The sequence below is a fragment of the Haliotis rufescens genome, unplaced genomic scaffold (assembly GCF_023055435.1).
Source record: "Haliotis rufescens isolate VD_foot unplaced genomic scaffold, xgHalRufe1.0.p SCAF_53, whole genome shotgun sequence".
NCBI lineage: Eukaryota > Metazoa > Mollusca > Gastropoda > Lepetellida > Haliotidae > Haliotis > Haliotis rufescens.
In genome coordinates this window covers 2,892,984-2,915,181 of record NW_025964257.1, presented here as the reverse complement: position 1 = coordinate 2,915,181, position 22,198 = coordinate 2,892,984, and the positions used below count along the sequence as shown (strand labels likewise).

At 40.0% G+C, this 22,198-nt stretch overlaps 3 protein-coding genes and 1 long non-coding RNA gene across 4 annotated transcripts; all 4 read right to left on the bottom strand.

Moving 5' to 3' along the window:
• Window positions 1–972: 972 nt before the first annotated feature.
• On the bottom strand, window positions 973–5,160 carry LOC124125712. The gene is made up of 8 exons (XM_048385071.1): window positions 4,876–5,160; window positions 4,092–4,382; window positions 3,378–3,533; window positions 3,162–3,180; window positions 2,974–3,026; window positions 2,770–2,865; window positions 2,526–2,636; window positions 973–2,302 (listed from the first exon to the last, which is right to left on the bottom strand). Exons 1-8 carry the CDS (start codon window positions 5,138–5,140, stop codon window positions 2,274–2,276), a joined length of 1,020 nt encoding a protein of 339 aa, XP_048241028.1. The 5' UTR covers window positions 5,141–5,160; the 3' UTR covers window positions 973–2,273.
• Window positions 5,161–5,619: 459 nt separating this feature from the next.
• LOC124111407 (mucin-5AC-like) lies at window positions 5,620–11,060 on the bottom strand. Its single transcript, XM_048385070.1, has 6 exons — window positions 10,917–11,060; window positions 9,443–9,754; window positions 8,869–9,011; window positions 7,560–7,653; window positions 7,307–7,423; window positions 5,620–5,952 (listed from the first exon to the last, which is right to left on the bottom strand). Exons 1-6 carry the CDS (start codon window positions 10,987–10,989, stop codon window positions 5,621–5,623), a joined length of 1,071 nt encoding a protein of 356 aa, XP_048241027.1. The 5' UTR covers window positions 10,990–11,060; the 3' UTR covers window position 5,620.
• Window positions 11,061–12,665: 1,605 nt separating this feature from the next.
• On the bottom strand, window positions 12,666–15,957 carry LOC124125282. Its single transcript, XR_007218556.1, has 3 exons — window positions 15,690–15,957; window positions 13,893–15,122; window positions 12,666–13,676 (listed from the first exon to the last, which is right to left on the bottom strand). It is a non-coding gene; the product is annotated as an uncharacterized LOC124125282 (long non-coding RNA).
• Window positions 15,958–16,066: 109 nt separating this feature from the next.
• Window positions 16,067–17,847, bottom strand: LOC125374191. Its single transcript, XM_048385077.1, has 2 exons — window positions 17,291–17,847; window positions 16,067–17,160 (listed from the first exon to the last, which is right to left on the bottom strand). Exons 1-2 carry the CDS (start codon window positions 17,466–17,468, stop codon window positions 16,925–16,927), a joined length of 414 nt encoding a protein of 137 aa, XP_048241034.1. The 5' UTR covers window positions 17,469–17,847; the 3' UTR covers window positions 16,067–16,924.
• Between the last annotated feature and the right edge of the window lie 4,351 nt (window positions 17,848–22,198).

Here is a 22,198-nt window from a genome sequence, read left to right as displayed (position 1 = left end):
GCCCATGTTGATGGGCCGAGTATAGGCAAACATAACACTGATCAACAATAATAGTCACTTTCTTCATTTTATTTGTGCATGTGATGCCTACAAGTAAAATACTAAATATATAACCTAATACCGATCAGTCAGGAGTCAAGCCAAGAGCGACTTATCAGCCTCTGTAGTTCCGTATTGGAGTTGGCAATAATCAGCCACCATACAATGCAATAGTAGGCAGCCCAACGAATGCCATTGCAAACGACAATTCACTACCCTGTGTATTATTAGTTCCTTTGCTAAACTGAATATTCCCCACATTGTCTTGTCTGTGGATTTACCGACCTTGGTTTACAATGGGCCTATACAGCCGACTCTATGGTGTTCATAACACGGTTCAATAGCACCAACAGGTTCACTTTAACTGTGGCCATGCTATTGAAACGACTAAATATATAAGGGGGCCATTCGGAAACCCACATATTGAATACTATTGACAAGATGTTTAGATTAGCCGATGGCTTGAAAATATTTCACTGTCACTGTGGTATTATAACATTGTGTAAACGAAAATAATGATTTGTACGGGTGGGTGAGTGGCCTGGACGTTCGCTCACCAAACTGAGGAAGTTTTTGAATTAGGGTGGAGGTTTGCTATAGTTCTCGGAAACCTTAATGTCTTATGGTATTGGGTGATCTCTCCGACATTTTGAATCCTGGGTCTGTGCGGCAATATACAGTAAATTAGATTTGTTCTGATACATTTGATACACATGTTAAACTATTTCACAATGTAAAATGTTATCAAGCACATTTTATGCCAAAATATTAACATAGCATGTATTGTCCTATTATGGTTCCATAAGTGTGGATTTCTGCGATGTAGTTAATATGCGTTTCTGGTGCAATCAGTGTCAGAATAACCCATTTATTTCGATTCGGCAGTAAATGATCAATATTGCATAATTTAGAAAAGAAAAAAAACGTGTGATAGTCTGAATACGGACGTAAGTCTTTAATGTATCTCAGTGTATTAAAAATGGAATATTTTAATTTTACAAACATGAACTAAACACAATTTGTTTGGTGTGCATCATTGTTTATTTCTAATGTGAGTCAATCAACCAGCAAGGGAAATATGATGCAAACAGGCAATGCACATGTTAATTTTGATTTCTTGTAGCTGATCTTGCATGTGAACTTTAACAGTGGTCGCAAAGTGGAATGTTTAAACGTTAATATCTATAGGGTGTTAAAGGAATTTACAACTTATGTCCCGTTTATGTCTCAAATGGAATATGCTACTTGTCCCGAGTTTTAGAAACATTATTTTACCAGGGACATAAATTTGAATTAGACAGGAGTTGTGTAGCCTACTTTTTACAAAGGATGATTAATTATCTACACAATTAAGCAATGTATGTGTGTCCTTACAATGAAAGCAAATTGCGTATGAATTCAACATGTACAAAATATAAACAGAGAGCCGCATCACTTCCGAAGTGCACACCAGAACACCCCTGTGAACTAAATATAGACCACTGACCTTTTGGGGACACCAAAGCTAATGGAAAAGTTGTGTCATGATATCATTGCCTTTAGTTACCTTTTTGTTGTACACCAATATATTAACTCGATGAAACCACACGATCGATGTACGTTGAAATGACCGAACTTAGTTCATTTGTTGTTGCGAATACACAGCTTGGCTGCAACTGCCGTACTGATGAGTCAGGCTCACGTCACTGGTGTTCGTAGCGCGCTTGTTTGCAAAATCATAACAAGCGTCTTTCAGACATGTTCGTGCAATAATCAAATTGAAGAAATAGTCATGAACTGTTCAGATGGCTAGGCTACTAGCCAACCTATCTTGACAGGATTTCATACATGATAGACCATACATAACTACCTTATCATTATTGCTAAGTTAACTTAAGTGTGCTTACTTTTACAAATAGTTTAGACTATAAAGAGGAACGCCGTATAGAGTCAATATATTTTCCCATTTGAGACATTCATAGAAACATCTCATTGCATGTGCTCCTCTCTTATATCAAAACCTCACAAAATGGTGAACACTATGAGGTATCCAAACTTCGTGTTATAACATATACCAATCTCTTATGCTATGTGTTAGTATATGCAACGCATATAACATATTAAATAACAAAGGTAAAAGATATTATATAAATCATATGTTGACATGAAAATTACACTATGTGAATGGTAAACACAATTTTCAGTTCAAGCGCTGTGCATTACTATCCAGTGATGTCATCACATCTAGTGCTTGTTTACTTGTTCCCATAGTCAGGATCTGAAACTGTATCACATAAAATGAAGGTCCGGAATATTATTTCATTGTTTCACATTATTTAGGTACAGACTGTGTCAAAAGTAACAATAATACAGAGTTAATAAATCTACATCAGAACAGGGGAGGAAACATAGGTATTTGTTTGAAACTGTATATCGCTTCTTGTACACACTTTAGTATTCGAGCTAACATTCTTCTGAAGTGTATAGATATTACAAGCTGTGGATACCTAAAGGTATGGCCCCACTATTCTGGTAAGGAGATGCGCTGATAGACTCGTAAGATGCAGGAGGAGCTTCAGTCATGTCTTCGTAGGTACTTGTCTCTGCTTTGGGCTCGACTGAAAATATGATTCAAATGTTGAATACTCGTCAGAACGTAACACAACGTTAAATAGCAAGCCGGTAATCGGGCGGTACTGAGTTTACGACTGACAACTGCTGCGTATATAGAAAGTCAAAGTATCCATCTACCGTTTGTATTCTCATAAATCTTCAACTCTGTGTAATGTTGTTTTTCTGACGCCTCTTTATCCATGCTTGAGTACTGAGTTGGACTGTTGACTTGATCTGTAACAAATCAGTACGAACATATAATAACGGTATCAATGCGGAGTAGGCTCAGGCATGTTCGTGACCGAACAATCTATCTGACCGGCAATGCTGACTTCAACCTACCCAAAGATGAATATCCTATGTTTTCCATTTCTTCAACTTCAGTATTTCTGGTGCTACAACAGTAAGTGAAATCGGTTTATGACAATTAAAAATGGAAAGGGATACCTTCATATCATGCTTTTTGTTACTTTTTTTAAAGGACATTTACCTTATATCAAAGGAATTTTTTTTAAAAACGTCAAGTCTACCTTTTTTGTGAAGTAGTTCCTGAAAAATAGAGACTTCATATATAGTACACTGTAATACACACATTACAAATCAGAATGTGAAAAGTGAATGACTTTATCCAACACACATGTTTTTCCATGTACATTACTTAATATCCCGTCTGTACATATCGCCACACCACTTCAGATTCTATCTGTAATACTTTTATACAATAAAAATGAGATTTGACAATATACCTGTCAAGACGTTTCCAAACCTGAACCTCTTCCTATAGAAGACCGTCATAACTAGCCCTCCAATCAGCAGGGTGAGAAAGAGGGTTCCAATTGAGGTTCCTGCTATTACACCTGTCATGTTACATTCGGCATTGAGTGGTTGTGGGTTTGTTGGACCTGCAATATATAATAAGTATCTTATGAAATATGTATTGATTTCATATTTACTGAAGACAGAGTGCTTGATATAGGTATCATACATCATACATCGATTCTAAAATGCCATCGATTCCAAAGACAACACAACTTTTTTCCATTCCAATGCCCACATACAACGACAGTAATGCATCTCTGCAGAGGTCTTTTGTTACTAACTGTAACATTTAGCTATTGTACAACACTGAGAAGATAGGTTGCGGTAAAGGAGCTTGTACATATTTTTACTCTATCCTCAGCAAGCTATCGGACAGGAGATCGCACACCCGAAGATTTAAAGCCATCAATCTACCGTTACGTTTTGGTGGTTGATTCGTGTTAGATCATTTTTACAAATTGTTAGACAATGAGTGATATAACAGTTGTGATGAACATTATTTTGGGGGGATTCTTGGCAATGCTGTCAATTCATGGCATGTTCATGACTTCAGACATGCTGCATACTCCATACATATGTTAATGAGGGGGAATCAACCTTTGCACCTATCGCACCCTCAAGAAACTTTAAAAGATACTCACAACTGACATTAAAGGTCCTGACATCAGAGAGGTTGTATATGTATCCTCCATACTGCCACGCCCCCAGACACTGACACTGCTGACTGTTCTGACTCCTACTGACAGTGAAGGAGAGAGTAGATGTCCTGGTCTGACCACTGTCACTGACTGATGCTGATCCAGTGCCCATACAGGACCACGTAATCGTAGCTAGAGGATTTCCTCCTGTCACCGAACACCTGACTGTCTCCGGGTCTCCTTCAAACATCACAGTCTCAAACTTTGTGATGGATGGAGCATCAGATGGGGGGTCTGAAACGGGAACAACCAAGACGGTTACTATAAGTGAGTGAGTTTGGTTTAACGCCGCTTTTTACAGTAGTCCAGTTATATCACGGCGTGTCAGCTTAATGTGGGAGGGAACCCCGGGAGCACGGGTATGGTGCTGACAAACCTAGAAACATAATCGGGGTGAACCAGGATTCGAACCAACAACCATACGTTTCTGGCGTACCCAAGGGATGCAACTCTGCACAGCGAATCGTGACGTCTTAGACGACTGGGCCCCCCGTGCCCTGGTTACTATAAATGACAATGCATGAAGTAAGAGATGTAACAGTAAAGACTGAACGTATCACAGTTAACCTTCCTCGTTTGTCATCATATAGTGAACAGAGTCACAACATGATGTCCAGGCGTTGCAGGGGGGAAGAGTTGTGCATAGAGGTTCTGTTTTGTAACTTTTAAAGAAACTGAAAATGTCCCGAATGCCCTTAATAAATGGAAAACATCTTTGAACACTCACACTTGACATCCAGTGACACAGAACCAGTCTGTGTTGCCGATGTTCTTGTGTTTCTGACCTGACATCTCACAGCTGTCTTGTCTTTATTAGGCTTGAAGGTGAGAGTTTGGGACCACCTGGTAGAGGACCTTGACACAGACTGTCTGTTGCCATCTACAGGTGTTCCATCACTGTAGTCCCAGATGAAGGTCAGATTGGGATAAGCTGTGGTAGTACAGGTCAAGGTCAGGTTTCTGTTCACGAAAACCCCACTGTTGTCTGGCATTGTGACGTAAACCTCTTCGGGTCCAACTGGAAAACGGAATATTGAAATATATAACTACTGTGTTGCCTAATTACAGCGTAGCCCTGACAGACATATGTCAGTGTTCACGAAAGCTATAGCATTGCTAAATCAGACTGTATCTGACCACTAACTCATACATATCTACTACATTAAACATTCAGTGGGCTGTTATCCTGTGCCCACAGACATTAATATATGGCTCTGCAAGACAAAACGTACTTATACAAACGTTATGATACATAGTCTACTGTCACAAAGGCTCTACCATTGCTCTGATTGACCGTGTCTGATCCTCTAATAGATACATATCTGCTGACGACAAACCCGTAGTGTAGCACTGACAGACCACCAAACCTTGCACCAAACCTGATAGATACTTGTTTACTTACACAAAACCTCTAGTGTTGTTCTGTTAGACTGTGTGTACGTTCGCCAAACCCCCAGTATGTCTATGTTTGACTATGTCAACTTACACCAACCCTCCAGTGTTGCTCTGTTAGACTGTGGGGATGTCTGACCGTTGATGTTTTCAGCCTGACAGTGAATGCTCCTCCCCTGGTCAGTCTTACTGACCGTGAATGTAACGGAGCTTGTTGTCTTCACCAGGACACCAGATGTCGTCTCTGTGCTGACTGTAGGAGTGGTTCCTGATGGCAAGGTCACCCATGTCACAGAAGAAGTCGGGAAGCTGGCTGAGGTCACACAGGTCAAGGTCAGCGGTTGACCCGCTGCTTGTCCTATCTCCTCATTATCAGAGTTGATGTTTGTCAGTGTCACAGAGTTTACTGGGACTGTAAGACGTGAACACATTGACATTTAGCATCAAGTAGCTGTCCGTTACATATGTAAACATTTACTATTTCAAGACCATGTTATTAAATCAATATTAAACGTAATAATGTCATCATGCTTGCATGTACGGGTAACAAATCGATACGTTTCCGTCATTGCAGATAGTAACAACATAGCTTTAATTGAAAGATGGAATTGAACGAATAGGAAACTGCAACCTGGTTTTTGTTGTTTTTAAGAATATCTGCTAATGGTAAGACACACATACTACTTCATGAATATATTGTTGACAACCTGACAGCAACTAGACTATAAACACATTTATTTGGCATACATATGATGTTTTTTTCTACCATGACATGTTGGAATCCTGAACTTTGATTGGTCTGCCAGGCGTGTGGAATCTACATGCTTTTGCTGATGAGTGAAATGCCCCCAAATAAACTATTTCTCAGGAAGCACTTCTTTCGCAAAGCCGACGAGTACGAAATGTATATTTGGCACAAGTAGATTACATACTTTGAGGTCATGTTTGCCGGTTCACAATGTTTGGGCCCACTTGTCAGTAGAACAATATAAACTCATAAAAGTGGTGTATATTTTTTAAGAACTAAGTGCAAGGAGGGTTGCCTCAGTTTCCCCAAGTGAAACTGTATGGATAATGAATACAGGGAATCTGCGCAAGAGGGTTCCGTTGTCCTTTTTTGGAGAGAGTTAAATACAGGAGGGTATGGTTTAAATAACAAAAGCAGGAATACCCACAATGAACTCTATCAATATGGTGACAACCTCCATTCAACACAACTAAAACACTTTACTTGACCTATGAGACATCACTCATTATTTTACCTTTACAAGGTTATTACGAAATAATTAACTGTAATGGTCACGTATCCTCATTGGCAGAATACGTCTACACTGAAAATATAACAGGTTCATCTCCTACTTCTATAATTGCTATTTGTATTAAAATCGACCGTTTAATATATTGTAAATGCTAATACCGACAAAATTATCTGTCTTTCAGATCAACTGATACTTACAAACATTGAACTCCAACCAAGTATGTGTATCATTTCCCAATTATTATCCATTGACATGGTCAACGTTTCCCTTGTTCAGGCATAAAAGTAAAATAGATCCTGCTTTGTAACTTCTTATTTCTGGCAACTATGTTATATTTTAAACACACTGGATGAGATAGATTCAGTGCGACATACACAGATAATTATTTTGAAAAGTATTGTGAACTTCCATCTTTTTGCTTTCGACAACGTGAAACTTCTTTTTCTTGCTGCTAAAATACAGGCCATTAGTCAACATCAGGTACACTTGGAGTTGCTGTGTACTCACCCGGGAACTGTATTGTATTTGAAGTGACAGACTTTGTGTACGTGGGCGGGTCAAAGGAGTCGTGTTCCACACTGACAGTGAGAGACACCTGTCTGTTGTAGAGACTGGCTGTGTTTCCTGGTAGAGACAGAGCGTTGGTTGTCAGGACCTGGCCTGATGGACATGATCCCTGGGAGGAAGATGCACTGCTGGGAGGGACGCCACTCACACCCTGTAAACACAATACAGTAGTTAGAGAGACTGGCTGTGTTTCCTGGTAGAGACAGAGTGTTGGTTGTCAGGACCTGGCCTGATGGACATGATCCCTGGGAGGATGATGTACTGCTGGGAGGGACGCCACTCACACCCTGTAAACACAAAACAGAAGTTAGAGAGACTGGCTGTGTTTCCTGGTAGAGACAGAGTGTTGGTTGTCAGGACCTGGCCTGATGGACATGACCCCTGGGAGGAAGATGTGTGACCTGACTGAGGGAATAATGGTAAATATTACATAAAACAGTAAAATAATTAATTTTACTCCATCAGAATAAAGAAATATCGGATTGATAGATTGTAAATAAAGTAAGAGCACTGTTTCCCCTTATGCAGAAATGGACCTTGCGTTTGTTGCATGAATAACATTTCATGGTATACATAACTGGCAATGTAGTATTAATATTTATTGTAATGTCTATATCAATATCTAGTTGTAACAGTTATTTTCAGGACAACAGTTCAAACATCATTTTGTTTTTCAAGAGGGATGTGCACAAAGTGTCTGATGATTTCATATAATCACAACATAAAATATTAACTCTTTCTGGTGATACATATTTATAATAAAGCATGAAGGGCAGGGCCCCACCTTGCTTGATAAACATAGCATGTTAATATTGATAATGGCATACAACCTACATGGGAGAAAGGATGGTGTTGTTACTTTGAGCGTTAAAGAGGTCACCTTGTGCCCCCAGTAATTTCAGCCGACCTGTCCTCTTTGGGATTGATGTGTGTGAGTTGGGTACAAATGCCTATTGTGAGTTTTTGTATTGTCTGTTATGGTATTGTTATGATTTCAATTTGGATTTTTAGAAATTGATGTTGATAGGATTCTTGGATCCATCAGTGTATATATAGGCCCAGGTGTCCCAGGCTGTTCGAATTTTAGGGATAGCTGCTGGTCGTAGTAGGGTTGGGTTTTCTGTTTCAGTGACGTTTGATGTTTAAGCAGGGTTTGATGTTCATGTGCTTCTTGTGAAGTACCTGTTGCTGCACCTGAGGTTAGTTTTAGGGCTTTGTAGGTTTTTCTGTGCCCGGGTCTTCGGCGTAACGAGCGGACATTTAACCACTAGGCTACCCCGCCGCCCCTGAAAGGGGGAGAGGGGAGAGAGAGGAGATGTAGTGAGAGGTGAGGAGAGGGTGAGTGTGTTGGCTGAAGAGTAGTAGTATAAAGTACAAAGCCGTAGTATGGGTTCAATATCCAGAGATGAGAAAATGGAGGAGGGACGGGCCATGGGTGATGTCAAGGTGATCATGTTAATGGAATCAATCACACAAGTTGATCTAATACATCAACCCCCTACCTGTTGGTATCTCCATGTGATGACGGTGGCAGGGTCAGCACAGGGGATGGTCATTGTGATGGAGATGTTGTTCTTTGGGGTCACGGAGGACGGGAGAGAAGTCAGTTGTGGAGAGAATGTCACAGACCTCCAGTCCAGGACAGCTGGCAAGAAGAAATGATACAAATAAAATTCTGGTGTAGATCTATAAACTACATTAAAGTTCACACAGCCCAGAACTGAGACTGGGGGTGAGTTGAGTTTAACACTGTTGTGACCAGTACCCCAGATATATCATATTGTTTTCTGTTCATTTGTGCTGTACGTTTGTAAAGCTGATTTGTAATGAGTGATTTGTGCGATGTCCCCGACTGGTTTATACAAAACATTTGGGCTGATTGGGGGAGGTTGGTAAACAGAAATGTTCGCTGTTCTCACAAATATGTTCATTATCTTTCCGACACAGAAACTTTAACTTTCCTGTAAGTTACGACGCGATGTCTACTCTCTAATTGAATTTATTTACAAATCAGTTCTTGTGCTCAGTTTTATTGTTGCCATTAACCAACACATGGTTCAAACAAATGTAACCAACCTGCAAACTGTGACAGTGTGATCATATTTGACACGGTGGTACCATCAATACATCTCCATGTCCCACTGTCTCTGGAAGAATCTGATGCTGTGATGTCAAGAGTCAGGATCCTGGATGTAGTGTCCAGGCTCACAGAGTATCCTGAGACAGATGTCCCACAACTGCCTGATGATGTGCAGCCTCCCTGGTTTGAAGTATCACCCTTATAGAAGAGAGCCGTTGCAGTGACAGCCGCATCTAGTGTACAGGTAATGCTGAAACTGACACCCTCCACAGGAACACGTCTGTTGGTGGCAAGAACTGGAGCAGACTCTGAAACAAGATGTTTGTAGGTTGCATGTTTCAAATGTTGTTAGTAAGTCAGAGAGTGGTTTATATTGTATCGCTGCGTTGAACAGTGTTTCATTTATTTGGGAGAAAGTGATATAGGTCTTCAGTGTTTTCCACCTTGGTGAGATTCAGGATCTCATCACATAGGTTGCTGAAAACCTAATTACATATTCAGGGTGCATCTGAGATTCATACTAACAATCAAAGATTTCTGTCACGTTTAGATCTCATCGCATAAGCTATTGGTAACCTCCAGTGACAACCGCCGTCATATACTATAATATTGCTGAGTGCGGCGTTAAACATCAAATAAACAAACAAACAATCCAGTGACAAGCAATGTCACTGACTTACAAGGACGTATCGGGACATTATCCATCAGTATCAGCAGTGGAATAAAACCATGAAACTGCCATGTACTCATTTCAAAACGATTGATCAGTCCACATGCATAGGCAGGGATGTTAGCAGTTCACTTGAGCGTAGCTCACGGGGGGACTATTGTATGAATAAATAATTGCAATTTCCCTAGTTCAACCTTATAATTTACATATCAGAATTCGAAATCTCACATTGATACCATATCCAGTATTTGATCACAATCTAAACGCGAGTCTGTTTATGACAGTGAATTTGACTGACCACACCTCACCTCACATGATCATGAGTTTTCTTTGGTGGCCAAGGGCAGGTTAACAGGTTGCCGTAATAGGCAACTATGCTTGTCGTAAGATGCGACTAACGGGGTCGAGTGGTAGGCTCGCTGACTTGGTTGAAGCATGTCATCGTGCCCCAATTGCGTAGATTGATGCTCACGATGTCAATCATTTTCAACGTCAGCATTTCAGGGCATGCTCATTCTGTGACATATTTCCATTCTATTTGGGACATGTTTTTTACAAACTTTCAATGTAAACTTGTCTGCAGCTGCCACAAAACACCGCAGTCGCAGGCGACGTCGTTAGTGTCATGGACCCAGTGCAGGGTAAAATCGCAACACCCGAACGACGGGGCCACCCTGGAATACCAAGGCTCGCTAAAAATAATATTTATTCATAACAGGATATTTACCACCCGAAAACGCCCTCGAAGTAACCTCAATGTACCATGGTTCCAACATTTGTAAACAACATCAGCAGTTTACCTGTACGGGGAATCTGTCCAACGTCCACCAGAATCAGAAGTGAAATGTAATTGAGGCGTCCACAGGTAAACATTGTGTAGCTGCAACATTGACAGTTCTACACTCACACATGCACAGCGTTGTCATCTGAGAGAACCTTTTACCTGGTATTTTACTTCCGGGTAGCCGACAGAATATGTAGGTCGAATCGACAAGGTTCCAGTGTAGATAGACACGGGAAGTCATCGGAGAAGGTAATACTAGTTAAATATGTATGCATTGCCTCAACATGTCAGCAAACCCAATGTTCTTCAGGTTAAATTTTCATAAAATAATTTCCCCATAACAAGCATTGAACTCTCGCTGGAAAAGTCCAAAGGCTGAAATGGCTGAATGTGATAAAAATGCGGCTTTATATTGTTCTGAATTAGGAAATAAAATGGAAATGAATATAATGAATTAAAGAAAAAGACATTGCTAACTCCAATTTCTATTGAAACAAATTACAAGGGTAAAATAATTTTATTCAGAATGTTGCGGATGGGATGGTGGAAAAACCATCGAACCCACTTCAACACGAGATGACACTGAACAGCCGCCATTGTTTAATCTGGTCACCTTGTTCATTGATGACATTTCATGCTGTGGATCAGTCGCGTTGTTGCGCCTTGCGGTGCACTGTGCTCTCATCCCGAAATGTTGTCCTCTCATGCAGCAAAGCATTGGAAATATGGCGACTGTATGAAAAGTCCAGAACTCCACAGTCCTGTCTTAGAGATGACAAAACTCAGCCACCATACTGTACACGTGAGGAGGCAGCCCAACAAATGCCATGGCAACTTTCACTATTCACAACCCTGGGTGTTATTGGATCGTACACTAGCCACCACAAGTTGAATAGTCTCCACATTGCTTTGTCGGTGCATATGCTAAGATCAATACAACACGCTATTAAACCGGTTCCGTGTCACCGACCATAGCTTTCAATAGGAACATTCAGGTGTCTCGTTCGTGTTCAGAACAGCTACAGGGGCAACAAAAGGTTCACTATCACAGTCGATATGACATTCAAGAGACTGAATAGATAAGGGGTCCATTATTAGTTGTAATATTATGTCTCCTCTGATAGCCATTCGTTTAACATATGTTAACAGTATATGAAGTTAGCAGTTCAATGACGAACATAATGTAAGCGATAAAACTTGACAAAAACGTGAGATCACTAAAGGTTGTTGGTGTCCTGGGTATTAAAAGCGTTTTCTCGCTGAAGACCCTTTCGTATTGGGACTCGGGTTAAACATCATTCTTGGAAAATCACGAATGCCCACAAGTAAGGATTGTCACAATGACATTTGAAACAAAGTGGATTTGTGCGGCAATTTACAGTAGTTTGTTTGAAGTTGTGAACGGATATTCAGCATGTATTAAAGGATGTCCGCTGGAGTGTATAACTGTGCAGCAGAGAGTCAACATATTTAAAGTCGATTTATCATCACAATGAACCGATGAAGCAATAGATATACTAAACTTGAAATAAGGTCTAATAAAAAAGTGAATTAATTTCCTTCAAACCCTTTTTCAAACACCTTGTATTATCGCTATTTCGTTGTGATTTATTCACATATGCTTATGATATACTCGGCATCGTACAATACCCTTTAATGAAAAGGAAGTCACTGCTTGTATTCACTACAAAAGTGAATGGCAAACATCAATTAAACACTATTTATTTATGTGTTATGTGTTTATTTCCTATATACAAACAATATATACAAAGAAGACAATGAAGGTGCCTCGTTATAACCTCCAGTAAGTACAATTTGTAATAAAATGCAATAAGTAATCATATACAACATTAAGCTAGTCAATATGTCATTATGATTAAGGCAACAACACGCATATAATGTGAACATACAGTAACTTCCGACGTCCATACCAGAAAACCAAACTAACATATAGACCGCTACATTATTTGTACGAACAAAGCTAATGGAAAACTTCCGTCATTATGTCGTCGTCTTCAGTTCACATCTTGTGACATATAAATATCTTAAATCGACGAAACAACAAGTTTTGCGCTCAGATGATTAAAAAATGTAAAGTGAAATAGCAAAACCAGGGCTAGCAGACATGTTTGTAACAAGCAAACTGATTATCGCCGGCATCAGTCTTCATGACTCAAGAAAATTTATCCCTGTAGATCAACCAGAGGCTAAGCTGGACAAGCACAAATGTAAGGGTGTAGTCATATGAAAGTATGAGATTGAAGATGTTAATTTGGGAAGGCTAGCTCACCTGACAGCATTTCAAACATAATAGACCAAATGCAAGCTTTTACAATATTATAGGTAGGATGCTATATGGAGTTGAAATGTTTTGCTTTTTTAGATCATTCATAGTTAAATCGCCTCGCAGGTGCTCATCTGTTGTACAAACAAGGTACAAGTTTACTGTACTGATGAGGTATCCCCTCATTGTAAACAAACGTAGGAAAAAGTGACATAGAAAATGCATCAAATTTAGCACCAGAAAGTTTGTATCAGCCAATTAAAGCCTATGCAGGTGTTAGGGATATAACAGTCTGTTGTTATATGTTAATATAATGCAACACAGTTAATATATTAAATAACAGAGGAAAATACTATAAGATAACAGTCACATGTGAACATGAAATATACGCTACATGAGAGGTAAACAAAAATACCAGTTCACACACTGTGTAGTACTGTCCAGTGATGGTATCACATTTACTGCATGTTTACTTGTTCACTTAGTCAGGATCTGAAACCGCACCACATAGTTAATAAAATAAAGATCCGGAAAATAATTTTAAAAATTGTCAATAGTCAAACGATTATAGAGTAAAGGAATTGTACATCAGGATACAGGAGGAAACATAGTGTTTTCTAAAAACTTAAATTACTTCTTGTGTAAAAAATGTTATGTGAGCGTTCACACCTTTCAGATGTATATATATATATTCTAAATTGTAATTACCTTGAGATTGAGCACCGCTGTTCTGATATGGCGATACGCTATTGACTCGTAAGATACTTGGGGTAGCTTCAGTCATGTCTTCGTATGTACTTGTTTCTGCTTTTACCTAGACTGAAAATATTACTTGTAACGCATTTCCAAAGAACAAACACTAATGTTATATGCCCGTCTAAAAAGTAACACAACGTTTAATAGCACACCGATGATCTTGCAGTACCTTCACTGAGTTTACTGACTGAGAACTGCTATGGTATATATAATGTCAAAGTATCAATATACCGTTTGTGTTCTCACAAATCTTTAACTGTGTGTAATGTTCCTATTCAGACGCCTCTTTATCCATGCTTGAGTACTGAGTTGGACTGTTGATTTAATCTGTAACAAATCAATATGAACATATAATATCGGTTTATCAGCTGGAGTCGGTACAGGCATATTCGTGACCAAAACAATCTATCTGAACATCTGTTTTCAACCTACCCAAGGATGAATACCCTGTGTTTTCCATTTCTTCAGTTTCGGGATTCCTGGTTCTACAAAAGTGAAGTGAGGTCGGTTTATTGCAATTTATAATAGAAACATCTTTAATATATGATTTTTGTAAATGATATTTACTGTATTACAGAGGAAATTATTTGAAAATGTTTTATTCATACATTTTGTCTACCTTTTGTGTGAAGCAGTTCCTGAAAAAAGAGAATTCATTATAGTGTACTCTGTCATACACACATTACAAATGTCAACTTGGGTATGTGGAAAAAATTGCAAAGGGAGAATAAGACATGTGAAACGCTAATGACCTAATATAACAAACGTACTGAATAGAAGCAGTTACTGGTGCACAACAGTTTATATTATGCTGTCATTAATTCGATATACATTCCAAAACTGTGCGCGTTTAGTTTGAGTCAGTAATTATTTAGATTCGTGGGTAACTTTCACTTCTAAGCTTATCATTCATGTTTATCAAGTGACGTCACTTTTAATGGAACATCTCTTCTAAAAATATTGCCACACCACCTTTTCATTGTACTTGGGATACTGTTTTAAGGTAACATGATATTTAACAACATACCTTCAAGACTTTTCCAAACCTGAACCCCTTCCTATAGAGGACAGTCAGAGCTAGTCCTTCAATCAGCAAGGTAGGAAGGAAGGTACCTATTGTGCTTCCTGCTATTACACCTGTGAAGTCATTTTCGGCATTGAGCGGTTGTGGGTTTGTGGGACCTGCAGCATATAATACCGGACCTCATGAAATAAGGATCTATTGCATGTTTACTGAACACAGAGTTTTGTATTTTGTCCGTGCTAAGTGCTTGATGAAGGTGCCATTTACATCGATGCTTCTAAAATCCGAACTGAAGATAATGCATCCTAAGACATATGTATATCTAGTAATATATATATCTATGTAAACTATAACATTAAGCTACTGCACCACAATGAGAAAGGATAACTTGCAGTAAGAAGCCTGTTGACATATATCTTAAGGTTGTTATCAGACAGGCGATCGTAAACTTGAAGATGTGAAGTCAATGGACCCTCACCAATACCAATCCTTCGTCAGTCTATAGTGGCTGATTCGTGTTATATCATTTTTACAAATTGTTTGACAAATGTGTGACAGGCGTAACAGGTGTAATTGACATTATATTTTTTTTTAATACTGTCAATTCGTGGCATGACCATAACGTTCAGGCGCTCAGACAGGCTTAAAACGCCATACATATTTCGTAAGGGGGAATTAACCTTTGTACCTATCACTCCCTCCATAAAACAGTTAGAGATACTCACAAATGACATTGAAGTTCCTCATATCTGAGGTTGTATCCTCTATACTGTCACGCCCCCAGACACTGACACAGTTGACTGGTCTGACTCCTGCTGACAGTGAAGGAGAGAGTAGATGTCTTGGTCTGACCACTGTCACTGACCGATGCTGATCCAGTGCCCAGACAGGACCACGTGATTGTAGCTACAGGATTCCCTCCTGTCACCGAGCACCTGATAGTCTCTGGGTCTCCTTGAAACATCAGAGTTTTACATTTTGAGAAGGAAGGATAGACCGAGGGTGGGTCTGAAACAAGAACAGTGATATAAATTGTAAATAAGAATGAATAAAGCATGGATGTAACAGTGGAGAACATGACAATATCACTCTGCTCACCCCTATGTCTACAATGATCTTCAACCTTCACATGTGCTTCAAGTGTAAATCTGAACTGCTCTTAACAAACTGGGCACACTAATGAACACTCACACTTGACATCCAGTGATGCAGAACCAGTCTGGGTTGCTGATGTTCTGGTGTTTCTTACCCTACACCTCGCAGCTGTCTTGTCTTTATTTGGGCTGAAGGTGAGGGTTTGGGACCACCATGTAGAAGATCCTGTCACAGTCCCCGTGGTGCCACCTACAGGTGTTCCATCAATGTAGTCCCAGGTGAAGGTCAGGTTGGGATAAGCGGTGACAGCACTGTTTAAGGTCAGGTCTAAAGCTACAGTGTTGTCTTGCTTTGCCACATCAACCTGCTCTGGTCCGACTGCAATACAGTACAGTTACCTGTGAAATCAGTGTTATCTGAACGGCTTACTGCATTTGTAGTACTGCTTTGACCATATGCCATATCCAATACAGTATGATTATAACCCACATGGACGTCTTCATCTATTACTATTCATCGTAATGCGGTCGCATGAAGGAATTGCTCTCCTTAATATTGGATTGATTCGCTTCAAACTGACGAAAATACTAACTTTTTCACCTATGATATTTTGTCTTCAGTGCAATATTTCTGGACTAAATGACTGCCTGACTGCATACAACTGGATCCGCTCAGTGAGACAATTAAGCTATGGCATGAATATGACAGTAGTTATTGACTGATTGACTGATATTACATGAATGTGATATACGAATATGTGACATCAGAGAGCTACTCAAACCACACTCCCACCCGGGCACTGTCAGACTGTACTGGGGAGGGGGTGTGGATGTTGGTGGCTCTACAGTAGACTGTGTGGCCCAGGTCACTCCTGACAGGAATGATGGTCACGGTACTTGTTGTATGGACGACACCTGACTGGGATGTGTGACCACTGGATATCCCTCTTGCCAACGGGACTCTGTTCTTGAACCAAGTGAACGGTAGCAGCAGGGTAACTGGAAGAGGTGACACAGGTCAAGGTCAAGAGTTGACCCTCAGCAGCGCCCACTTCCTGGTTGGCGGATGTGATGGTTGTGAGAGACACGCTGCTGACAGCAACTACACCGAAAGTGAATTAATCATAACTAATGTATATATCTGTCAACCCAATATCAATATATCAAAGGCATAAAAGTAACTCTCTACAGTATGTATGACGTGTAGGGGACATAATTGTTATATTACTTACTGTTAGGATAGGAATAGGTAGAGTTGACGGTAGCCTGTGTGTTGGATGCCTTGCAGTAGTACAGGGAGTTCCTACTGGTGCCTGTCAGCTGGTAGTTGATGGTGGCTGTCCAGCCAGTGTCTCCCTCTACTGCTGCTGGGCTGGTGGCCACACTGGTCCCGTCTGTGTACAAAGTCATGGACGGCGGTGGGTTGGAGACAGCGACACAGGAGACAGATGTAGTGGTCCTAGTGATGGTAGAGTTGACGGTAGTCTGTGTGTCGGATGCCTGGCAGTAGTACAGGGAGTTCCTACTGGTGCCTGTCAGCTGGTAGTTGATGGTGTGTCTCTGCCGTTCATGGCGTTGTTGATGGTGAGGGTGTAGTTGGTGGAGCTGGGGCAGGAGGTGGTGTAGTCAGCCGGGAAATATGGAGAGCTGCAGCTACCCTGACTTACTCTGTATGATGTAGTGCCTTTTTGCCACCCTATAGTTGTATGTGAAGCTACTCCTGTGTAACACATCAGTGTACAGCTTCGGCCTGCCTTCAGAGAACCTCCACATGATGACGTCAGCTGATAGTACTGGGCAGTAAGTTAAAGAGTAGTAAATATGTTTTGAGATAGAGGTTCATAGAGGTTCACAGAACGATATCTAACCCGATGTTCCATGATATTGGCATAATCGTTATGCTTGTAAGCTACTTGAAGACTTGCGAACAAAATCAGAATGGCAATAAAGGACTATTATATGCAAAAATATTTGCACTCCGCTTTTCCACTTATCTGACTGATTAACTGCTTTTATTTCTTCTGACGTCTCATTCATGCAAGATTCGGAGCAACATGTGGTTCAGTTGTCTACGATACACCAATTCGCTTTGCAGAGTTGCGTCCCTTTGCCGTGCAAGAAACATATGATCGTTGGTTTGATTACCAGTTCACCCTCATTATTTTTCCACGAGCTCATTCTGTATAATTATAAACAAATCTTGCTATCCGTTTCATTTTGATAAATAAAGCAAGACGTTTGGACCTGACAAAACTAACCCTTTCTACGTAACAGCATTGTCATTGTTGTATTTTTTTTTATTCTTTATGTTCATAACTATTAAACCACATGTATATACCACACTCTTTATCATCAACATGCGGAGGTAGATGCATATAACTACAGGCGTGGCTGACATATATGTGCAATCTACTTCCTGGTTTTATTTTCAGTAACTGCATGTGTGGGAACTGATTGTGTACAATTCATTTACTTTCCTCTGATGCAATAACATTAACACATACAAAGCACAAGCAGTCAGATAGTGTACCTACCCTCGTGTTTGTGACATATGTCCACCAAGAGAGCTCTAACTGTGTGGATGAGACGGGGGTGTACAGCATGGCCATGTCGGCAGTGTGTGAAACTAGGTCGGGTGTAGGTAATGCCTACTGGCGTTGAACTACAGTCTATATATACACCCGGCTTGCATGAACAGGCTAATGTAGACTTAATATAGTTCTTAATTCGGCAGTGTGTGAAACTAGGTCGTGTGTAGGAAATAGATACTGGCGTTGAACTACAATCTATATATACACCCGGCTTGCATGAACAGGCTAATGTAGACATAATATAGTTCTTAGGGTGTATTATTTCAGAATATCTATACATTCACGGTATGATGTATGTCCCTCAGGGTCCCGTGTTATACAAAGCAGATATTGTCACTTGGTAATAGTGTGGACCTACTGATCCTATGGGTCTGTGTAGACATCAAATAGTTCTCAGTTTGTATTCATTCAGAATTTCTGAATATTCATTGCATAGTGACTCAAACGACCTGGGCGACCACGCAACAAACTAGCAGATATTGGTGCTTGTACACAGGTATACGTATTGATTGTAGGTGTCTGTGTGTGTTACAGACGAGTACCTTAAGAGGTTACTCGAGTATATGGAGTTACCCAACACGTGGACCCACTGAACACATTACAAAGTGTGTTACATATCTTTCTTCAAAGTCATGGTTAGCATAAGTCACAAATCGGAATGATTGATTTCTATAAACTGACATGCAGTGTGTGCATTAGAACTATCGCCTTGGTTTGTGGCAAATATTGTAAATTTACAGAAGCAATATTGTTCACATGTTAGCTTAATTCAAAATAGTTTTTCAGTATTCATAATCTCGGAAAATTAGGAAAATAACACTTGTTTATTTTATAATCAATATCATATTTCTGAAATCAATGAAGTTATATTCGTTTTTTTCCCTCCTCGGATGTTTCAGCTGAAGATAACTGGAAAACACGTCTGTCATCACAAACACAAAACTACAGCCACGATTATTTGGCAATGGGGCAACCAATATAAAGTCACCTTTAGAATCCTCTAAATCATCGTCCTCTTCTCAGTCATCCTCATCCGAGCCTTTTAAGAAACCACTCATCACTGATTCCATCTTTATATTCACAAAGCGAATGGCCCCACTGTGCATGTTATTGTTGTTAAATTTGTCGTTCGTCTGACTTGGGAACAAATCTATCCAAATGTTATATCCCACCTACTGATTATAACATCCCAATGTTTCCAACGCAAACCAGAGTTTTAGCAATGTGCCCTGTAACCACATCGACTGATAAAGAGGCAGTTTATAGCAATTTAAACATCACAGTGAGAGTTGTGGTATGCATTGTCACTTGTGTGATATTCGTGTTTTTTTTTTTGTTCTTCCTCTGTGATCTAGTGGTCAGAAGGTCTGCCAAGAGAGTGGAAGGTCTGTGGTTCGATCCCTTGTCGCGTCATACCAAAATACGTTAAAAGAAGGAACTTGTTGTTACCCTTCTTGGTGCTCGGCATTTAACGATAAAACCAGTCCTTGTTGGTAGCCCAGAGGCAGGATACTGTTTCTTGGTGGGGAATCCATGTTAACACGAGGCAGTGTATCTCAGTTGGTTGTCAGTGACGGTCTGCAGTTATGACTTGTACAAACAAGTATACACATACACACTCTTCACGCACACACGCACATACTTAAACACGCACACACGCTCTCACACGCACACACACACTCTCGATGGCACGTCGCTGAATAAGGGCAATACTATTGCGACCAGTTCACATCACCTCACCTCCTGAATTAGGGTGAATTATTTATCATAGTATTGCAGTACTGGCATCTGGTTAAGTGATGACAATACCTGACTTTATACGACTGTATGTTAAAAACTAAAACAAAACCTGGCTCATCAGGTTTCCTCATTCAGCTTCAACAACAAAGTCTGCTTCGCACCATATAATGGAAACAGGTTAATGTCCCAGAAATCTGACACTGATAACAATATTTCAACTGCAATGTTTCAATTATGTTAACGTGACATCAAAGCGTTTTGTTAAATTAATTGAAAATATATTTATTTGCTATGTGACATATTCAGTGGCAAAGGCGATACATATAGAGAAATGAGCATAACCAACATGATTTGACTGAGCTCCTTTAACACTGCAAACACGAAAACGTCGTTTTTTTCCGTATATGGTCATTGGACGGAAAAACGACTAAAAATTCATTAAAATTGATTAATTGGTCAGCGTCTAGAAAGTGTCCAGAAAAGGGTCGAGTTTTTCAAGCGTAAAATGGACGGAAAAACGATGCTTTTTGCTCCGCCTTGTACAACTGTTAACGGCCAATCAGATGGCGCTGGTCCCCCGACGCACGTGATGTCCAAGGCTTCCTTTCGGAAGCTTTAGGTTTCGTATTTCTGGCATGCCTTGCTCTAGTATCTGTCGCGCGCAGTGCAGCGAGATTTGCTGATAAGCTAGTTTTAGGATATGTTACATGTTAATGGAATTCAGACACGCGCCAAGAAGTCAAACCAAACAATGTTACTAAGTTTATTGTGGTAACGGCTATGTACAGTTACCCCTAACGGATAATGGGTTGTGTTTCATTTGGTTATAACAATAACTAATTTTTAAATGTGAAGTTTACAAGATATACGACTTTGACGCGAGGTCGGTCACATGACGTTCTTCACGTGATGGTATTCTTGAAAAGGCGTAAACACTGACTACTTCCACATTCCTGGGGAAAACCGTTGGAATTCCCTGGTACGAATTCATACAGAAGCGTGGTTGCAAGCCCATTTAAGGATACCCTCGCTGCAACCCATCCCAGAGAGAAAAAACACGAAAAAAAATCCAAACTGTCGCAGTGACAATTGACAGAAATCTATGAATTTACCTTAGTATCTATTTGACACATCTTCACAATCACCTTTCAATGATCGGCCAATTGATCAGTGATGCCAAAGGCTTGAAATAGCCACAGGTTAATTAACAACTTCGAAAATATCTCCCGTCACGTTTATCGTGTCGGCCATTTTGACGTATTGTACTTGATGTAAATGTATTACGACGCTATGTCATTGTCATTGACTTACTGAGGTAATTCTGTAAAAGATCTTCTCATCTAATGAGGATATTGTTTGGAATATATTTCTTGTAAACATACTAAAATTTATGTTCCTCGCTTTGGGGGAACTATTTTATTCCGGGGTGGCCCATTAAATCTAGTAGTAAGTCAAGGCACCATGCGTGATCTGTTATTTTATGTGTTTAAATTACGATTTGGGGCGTTAATAAAATACACTGACGCAAGTATATTCTATTCAAATCAATTGGATAATTGAATATGCTTTCTTTTACATATTACATAACATCACTGCACAAAATATGAACAGTTGCAGTAACACACTACGGTAATCGCATTAAACATCATTTTCAACTGTACAGTATTTCAGTATTTCAGTTATGTCATGGTGTATCAGACTGATGTGGGATAAAAATCCGAAGTGGTTCAAGTCCTCCCATGGGTGTTCGGGAAAAGGTGAGCGTATCCTGCCACACAAGTGGCACCCGTCACAAAACATGCATGGACA

Bases quoted from the DNA above. Each gene is read 5' to 3' on its own strand.
- LOC124111407 (XM_048385070.1), bottom strand. From the start codon at position 10,989: ATGTTTACCTGTGGACGCCTCAATTACATTTCACTTCTGATTCTGGTG. The intron at 7,654-8,868 runs GTAGGGGGTTGA...TTGTGTTTACAG, and splicing joins TCACATGGAGATACCAACAG to GGTGTGAGTGGCGTCCCTCC. The intron at 7,424-7,559 runs GAAACACAGCCA...TGTCTCTACCAG, and splicing joins CAACACTCTGTCTCTACCAG to GAAACACAGCCAGTCTCTAC.
- LOC124125712 (XM_048385071.1), bottom strand. From the start codon at position 5,140: ATGCCAGACAACAGTGGGGTTTTCGTGAACAGAAACCTGACCTTGACC. The intron at 3,534-4,091 runs GTGAGTATCTTT...TATATATTGCAG, and splicing joins CAGGACCTTTAATGTCAGTT to GTCCAACAAACCCACAACCA. The intron at 2,303-2,525 runs GTATCCACAGCT...TATGTGATACAG, and splicing joins TAGTGGGGCCATACCTTTAG to TTTCAGATCCTGACTATGGG.
- LOC125374191 (XM_048385077.1), bottom strand. From the start codon at position 17,468: ATGACTTTGTACACAGACGGGACCAGTGTGGCCACCAGCCCAGCAGCA. The intron at 17,161-17,290 runs GTAAGTAATATA...CTTTCGGTGTAG, and splicing joins TACCTATTCCTATCCTAACA to TTGCTGTCAGCAGCGTGTCT.